This window comes from Electrophorus electricus, chromosome 1, assembly GCF_041902795.1.
Source record: "Electrophorus electricus isolate QZ-2024a chromosome 1, ASM4190279v1, whole genome shotgun sequence".
Taxonomy (NCBI): domain Eukaryota; kingdom Metazoa; phylum Chordata; class Actinopteri; order Gymnotiformes; family Gymnotidae; genus Electrophorus; species Electrophorus electricus.
In genome coordinates, this window is record NC_137497.1 from 21,167,506 (window position 1) to 21,174,664 (window position 7,159).

General features: G+C 43.0%; 1 protein-coding gene across 1 annotated transcript; it reads right to left on the minus strand.

Moving 5' to 3' along the window:
• Positions 1-1,354: 1,354 nt before the first annotated feature.
• On the minus strand, positions 1,355-4,403 carry LOC145651282 (stonustoxin subunit beta-like). Its single transcript, XM_081697283.1, has 3 exons — positions 4,285-4,403; positions 2,255-2,403; positions 1,355-2,177 (listed from the first exon to the last, which is right to left on the minus strand). The coding sequence occupies exons 1-3, from the start codon at positions 4,401-4,403 to the stop codon at positions 1,651-1,653; spliced, it is 795 nt and encodes a 264-aa protein (XP_081553409.1). The 3' UTR covers positions 1,355-1,650.
• Positions 4,404-7,159: the final 2,756 nt, after the last annotated feature.

The following is a 7,159-nucleotide window of genomic DNA, read 5'->3' on the forward strand; positions in this document are numbered from 1 at the left end:
ACAAAGAGTTTAACAATGAGGTTATGATTCCACAGCATGTGTAACTTGTAGAACAGTATTTGTCATATGTACAGAAATCAACTGCAGCTCAGTCCTTTATTGGAGCATCATTTATTGTGTGTGTGTGAGAGAGGGAGAGGTTTAGAGTTTCTGTGTGAGTGGTTTTGTGTGTGTGTGTATGTGTGTATGTGTGTGTGTGTGAAAGAGAGTGAGAGGTATAGAGTGTATGACAGAGAGAGATGTGTAGCGTGTATCTGTGAGAAAGAAGTGTAGTGTGTGAGAGAGGTGTGCGTGTGTATGTGTATGAGAGAAAGATACAGGTGTATTTTGTGTGTGCGTGTGCGAGAGAGTGCGTGTGAGTGCGAGAGAGAGAGAGGTGTTTTGTGTGTGTGTGTGTGCATACGTTTGTGTAAGAGACTTGTAGTGTGTGTCAGAGAGATGTACTGTGTGTTTGCGTGTGTGTGTTCATGTGTGTGTGTATGGCAGAGAGACAGGTGTAGTGTGTGGAAGAGACAGAGAAAGATGTGCAGCATGTATGTGTGAGAAAGAAGTGTAGTGTGTGTGTAAGAGTGTGTGTGAGAGGTGTGTGTGTATGTGTGCAAGAGAAAGATACAGGTGTATTTTGTGTGTGTGTGTGTGTGTGTGTGTGTGTGTGTGTGTGTGTGTGTGTGTGTGTGTGTGTGTGTGTGTGTGTGTGTGTGTGTGTGTGTGTGTGTGTGTGTGTGTGTGTGTGTGACAGAGATGTACTGTTTGTTTGTGTGTGTGAGAGAGAGAGAGAGACAGGTATATTATGTGTGTGAGAGAGGCTGTGTGTGTGTGAGACAAGTGTAGTTTGTGTGTGAAAGACATAAAATGTGTGTGTGTGAGAGAGATGTACTGTGCATTTGTGTGTGAGAGGTGTGTTTGTGTGTGTGTATGACAGACAGGTGTAGTGTGTGTAAGAGACAGAGAAAGATGTGTACCGTGTATGTGTGAGAGAAGTTTAGTGTGTATGAGAGAGAGGTGTGTGTGTGTGTGTATACATTTGCGTAAGAGACTTGTAGTGTGTGTGTGTGACAGAGAGCTCTACTGTGTGTAAGAGTGTGAGAGAGAAAGAGGTTGTGTGTGTGTGTGTGTGAGAGAGACAGGTATATTGTGTGTGTGTGTGAGAGACGTGTAGAGTGCATGTTTGTGTGTGAAAGACAGTGTGCGTGTGAGAGGGAGAGGTGGATTGTGTATGTGTTTGTGTGAAAGAAGTGTATTGTGTGTTACAGAGAGATGTACTGTGTGAGTGAGAGGTATAGTGTATGACAGAGGTGTGTAGCGTGTATATGTGAGAGAAGTGTAGTGTAGTGTAGTGTAGTGTAGTGTGTGTGTGTGTGTGTGTGTGTGTGTGTGTGTGTGTGTGTGTGTGTGTGTATATGTGTGTGTGTGTGTGTGTGTGTGTGTGTGTGTGTGTGTGTGTGTGTGTGTGTGTGTGTGTGTGTGTGTGTGTGTGTGTGTGTGTGTGTGTGTGTGTGTGTGTGTGTGTGTGTGTGTGTGTGACACAAGGGTATAGTGTCTGTGTGTGTATTTTATACTCAGCAGGCATGTATGTATTATGATGTTCACCAGTTGTGTTTCCCTGCAGACTCAGGTGTTCCTCCAGGACACAGGAGGCTATTCTAGCTCTCACACACACACTGAGGAGTTATAATAAACCCAAAACGCTGCATAGAGGGGCTCAGTGAATGTGGAGTGGAGTGTGTGTAAGTGCGTGAGGGTGTGTGTGTGAGAGGAGACGCTGTAGAAGGACAGAGTGCCGGCGGGCCAGTCCAGATACACTCCTACTCTGTTGGAGCTGGAGGGGGCAGAGATGGCAGTTCTCTTATTATTGTGCCAGACAGTGTATCGGTTATCAGAGCAGCTCAGCTTCCAGGACTTTATATTACATCCAAACCAACAGTCATAACTGCGTCCTTTCCTCCTGATTCCTTTATATGTCACTGATATACCAGCCCCTCCCCCACTCCACTCAACCTCCCAGTAACAGCGTCCAGTCAGACTCTCTCTACAGACAACCTGATACCAGTAATCAAATCTCTCTGGATGATCAGGATACGACTGCTGCTCCTCCACACACGTCACCTTTCTGTTCCCCTCAGACAGAGAGAGACGTGTGTGTGATGTGTTTGGGTCCAGTGTGAGATCACACGCATCTGCACACAAGAAGACACATTAGAGGAGAGATCACAAATACTGTGTGCATGCGTGTGTGTACACATTTACTTCTTACATTTTCTTAGTCCTGGTTTGATTCTGATCTCCCCTGCGTACTCCACCCTAAAGAAACACACACACACAGATAATAGTTCTCTCTCACACACACAGATAATTCTGTCACTATTTCTCTCACTCGCACAAATAATAGTTATGTCTCTCTCTCTTTTTCACACGGATAATATTTCTGTCTCTCTCTCTCGGTCTCACACAGATAATAGTTCTATCTCTCTTTCTCTCTCTCACACAGAATAGTTCTGTTTCTCTCTCTCTCACACACAGATAATAGTTCTCTCTCTCTCATACAGATAATAGTTCTGTCGCTCTCTCTGTCTCACACAGATAACAGTTGTCTCTCTCTCTCTCTCTCTCGCTATCTCTCACTCACACACACACACACACACACACACACACACACACACACACACATAATGGTTCTCTCTCTCTCTCTCTCACATACAGATAATAATTGTCTCTCTCTCTCAGTCTCACAGATAATAGTTCTCTCTCTCACTCGCACAGATATTTGTTTCTCTCTCTCACACAGATAATATTTTTCTCTCTCACACAGATAATATTTTTCTCTCTCTCACACAGATAATAGTTCTGTTTCTCTCTCTCTCTCTCTCTCTCTCTCTCTCACACACAGATAATAGTTCTGTCTCTCTCTCACTCGCACAGATAATATTTGTTTCTCTCTCTCACACAGATAATAGTTCTGTTTCTCTCTCTCTCACACACACAAACAGATAATAGTTTTGTCTCTGACATAGATAATGGTTCTGTCTCTCTCTGTCTATTCTCTCTCACACAGATAATAGTTCTGTCTCTCTCACACAGTTATCAGTTCTCTCTCTGTCTTACACAGATAATAGTTCTGTCTCTCTCTCTCACGCACAGATAATAGTTCTGTCTCTGTCTAACACAGATAATAGTTCTGTCGCTCTTTCTCTCTTGCACACAGTTATTAGTTCTGTCTCACACACAGGTAATAGTTCTGTCTCTCTCTCTCTCACACAGATAATAGTTCTGTCTCTCTCTCTCACACACAGATAATAGTTCTGTCTCTCTCTCTCTCTCACACAGAATAGTTCTGTTTCTCTCTCTCTGTCTCACACAGAATAGTTCTGTTTCTCTCTCTCTCACACACAGATAATAGTTCTGTCGCTCTCTCTGTCTCACACAGATAACAGTTCTCTCTCTCTCTCGCTATCTCTCTCTCACACACACACAGATAATAGTTCTCTCTCTCTCTCTGTCTCACATACAGATAATAGTCTCTCTCTCTCTCTCTCGGTCTCACAGATAATAGTTCTGTCTCTCTCTCTCTCTCTCTCGGTCTCACAGATAATAGTTCTGTCTCTCTCTCACTCGCACAGATAATATTTGTCTCTCTCTGTCTCACACACAGAATAGTTCTCTCTCTCTCTCTCTCTCACACACAACAGTTGTCACTCTCTCTCTCTCTGTCCCACACAGAGATAATAGTTCTGTCTCTCTCTCTCACACAGATAATAGTTCTGTCTCTCTCTCTCACACAGATAATAGTTCTGTCTCTCTCTCTCTCACAGATAATAGTTCTGTCTCTCTCTCTCACACAGATAATAGTTCTGTCTCTCTCTCTCTCACTTGCACAGATAATAGTTCTGTCGCTCTCTCTCTCACACACACACACACACACAGATAATACTTCTGTCTCTCTCGGTCTCGCACACAGATAATTGTTCTGTCTCTTTCTCTCACACACAGATAATAGTTCTGTCGTTCTCTCTCACACACAATTGTTCTGTCTCTCTCTCTCTCTCCCTCTCTCAGTGCACTGAGGACACTGTCAGCACTGACATCCACACGTCTCTCACACATCTGGAGGACATGGACAGTTATGTTCCAGTGCTGTTCACTGATTACAGCTCAGCAGTCAACAGTCACCCCAACCAAACTGACTGAAACACTCACCACTGGACTCACACCCTCCTTCTGTAAATGGGGCTGAACTTTCTAACAGACAGAATCAGTCAGTCAGAACTGGCAATGTACATCCAGCACAAGGACTGAACACTGGGACCCCCCAGGACGGTGTGGCCGCCCAGTATAACACCAGCATCATCAAACTGGTTTGACTGGTCACTGGATGAGACAGCATACAGGAGGGAGGTGACAGACATGGTGACATGGTGTCATGACGACAATCGCTCCCTGAATGCAGACAAGACCAAGAAGATGATTGTTGACCCAAGGAGGAAGGAGAAGCAGCAGCACACACGACTACAGACAGGAGAGATGGAGGTGGACTCCTTCACCTTCCTGGAGTTCACATCAGTGAGGACATCACGTGGACCTACAACACACACCCTACATCAGTGAGGACCTCACCTGGAAATACAACACACACAACGCATCATTGAGGACCTCACCTGGACCTACAACACACACAACACATCATTGAGGACCTCACCTGGACCTACAACACACCCCACACCAGTGCGGACCTCACCTGGACCTACAACACACCTCACATCATAAAGAAATCCCAACAGTATCTGCAGTGTCCTATGTTTATGTACGATACACAGCATGACCTGCAGGTTAACACTCTCCTGACATCAGAACTCTGAAAATGTTCAGCTCTTGTTCACAGTTTTATTGACAACAGGAGGAAATGTGAAACTGAATCACATGAAAGACAAATCAACAACAAGCCAGCCCCAACAAGTACCGATATACACAAAACACAATGCAGCAAACTTCACAGAGAATAACATTATCCACCAAATAATAATCTGTGATTACAAATAACAATACAATAAACTACACACAACCACAATGTTTTCAAAAGGTATGATATGTACGCAGACAACTGCATTAGCACGGCTATAATAACTACAATATCTATAATAACTACAATAACTAGAACTCTTGGGAGTTGTATTCTCTCACTCTACGATCGCTACACACATGAACTGACTCGCTGCTACTGACACCCTGTGGTTCTTAAATGAATTACAACTAACCTCAAAAAATGGAACAGAGTTTATAAACTCCTGACAGAACAGCATCTGTACTTCCTGAGGAGGCTGAGGAAATGTAGCATGTCAACTAAAACTCAATCGTTCCTACAGGAGAATGATGGAGAGTGAACTCACCAGCCACCACAGTATGATATGGGAACTGCACTACTCAGGAATGGAAGACTCAGTTTTCAGTATTTTCTCATTCTCACTCTTTCATAAACACACACAGAAACACACACGCGCACACACACACATACACATAAGCACACACAAACAAACCCACATACGCATGCACACACTAACGTTCCATACCTGAGCGTGTCCAGTCTGCAGTGGGGATCCTCCAGTCTAACAGAGAGCAGCTTCACTCCTGACTCTCCTGGGTGGTTGTACGTCAGGTCCAGTTCTTTCAGGTGGGAGGGGTTTGACCTCAGAGCTGAAGCCAGAGAAGAACAGCCTTCCTCTGTGACCAAACAACCAGACAGTCTGCAGAAAGGAGGGAAACAGGTAGAGAGAGACAGAGAGTGAGATGCACTTCCAGACCAGCCTGCATGGGGCAGCTAGAGAGGCTGGTAACTGTAGTTGGAGGTTCCTCCACTCTCATCTCCAAGATGGCGTCCTCCATGGCAGACGGCTTTATTCACTCTTCTCCAGATCGCTGCTGTCTGTGTTTATTTTAGCTCTTATTTTTATTCAGCCTTTCAGAACTCTAGTGCACTATTAACCTACATCAGAAGAACCCTAAAGCTGACCTTACACTGTGTGATTTCAGTGGTCTTACAAGACTGTTACATGTCAGACTGTATGAGATGATGCCAGTAAAACCTTGGCAGAATTCTACATCTGGCTGTGATAACAGGAGTAATAACACTGTCACATTTCTGGACCTGTGACTCAGAGATAAAGTCTAAGAATCCTAAGCGATGCATACTTTTTTTTGGAAGTTGCAACGCTGATGCCAGATTTTCACAAGTGTTTTCCTCAAGATTACAGATAGCTAGACCGCAAGAAGATACAACAGACATTACAATATACCCTACAGTAGATACAACAGATATCACAATATACCCTACAGTAGATACAACAGACATTACAATATACTCTACAGTAGATAGAACAAATATTACAATGTACCCTACAGTAGATACAAATATTACAATATACCCTACAGTAAATACAACAGATATCACAATGTACTCTACAGTAGATACAATATTACAATATACCCTACAGTAGATACAACAGATATCACAACATACTCCATAGTATATAGTATAGTGGAATTATTTTGTCATTATGGGAATATCTCTGAGAAATAGATATCCAAAATCAGCATATTGTAAATGAGTACATGAATTCCCCTAATGGTAGTATGACTTTAATATGGGATTATTAAACTTCCGCGTGCTGTCTGGACAGCAGAGTCCCTTGCAGTCTTCAAACACAGACTGAAGATCCATCTGTTTGTGGAATATTTAAATGACCACTGATCCTGCTCCTATGTTGACTAACTGAAACTCTAGTACTTATTGTAGGGTGTTGTTTATTACTCTGATGTTGACTGCTCCTATGTTGACTAACTCTAGTACTTGTTTATTACTGATGTTGACTGCTCCTATGTTGACTAACTCTAGTACTTATTGTTTACTACTCTGACTGCTCCTATGTTGACTAACTCTAGTACTTGTTTATTACTCTGATGTTGACTGCTCCTGTGTTGACTAACTCTAGTACTTATTGTTTATTGCACTGATTGTCTGTTATAGAGCTTAAATGTATTTTGTACTTCTAGACATTAGCATTGACCCCTGTATTTCAACAGTATTCTAGTTCATTGGTATCTTGCACTCTAACCTACTTTACTGGCTAGGATCTGTTCTATGAGGAAATGACAAAGCACTTTTCTAAGT

Excerpts from the sequence above, each read along its gene's own strand:
- LOC145651282 (XM_081697283.1), bottom strand. The coding sequence starts at position 4,403 with ATGTCTGTCACCTCCCTCCTGTATGCTGTCTCATCCAGTGACCAGTCA. Across the intron at positions 2,404-4,284 it reads GGTCCCAGTGTTCAGTCCTT|AGAGAGAGACATAACTATTA; the intron begins GTGCTGGATGTA and ends CGTGTGAAAAAG. Across the intron at positions 2,178-2,254 it reads CAAACCAGGACTAAGAAAAT|ATGCGTGTGATCTCACACTG; the intron begins GTAAGAAGTAAA and ends TCTTGTGTGCAG.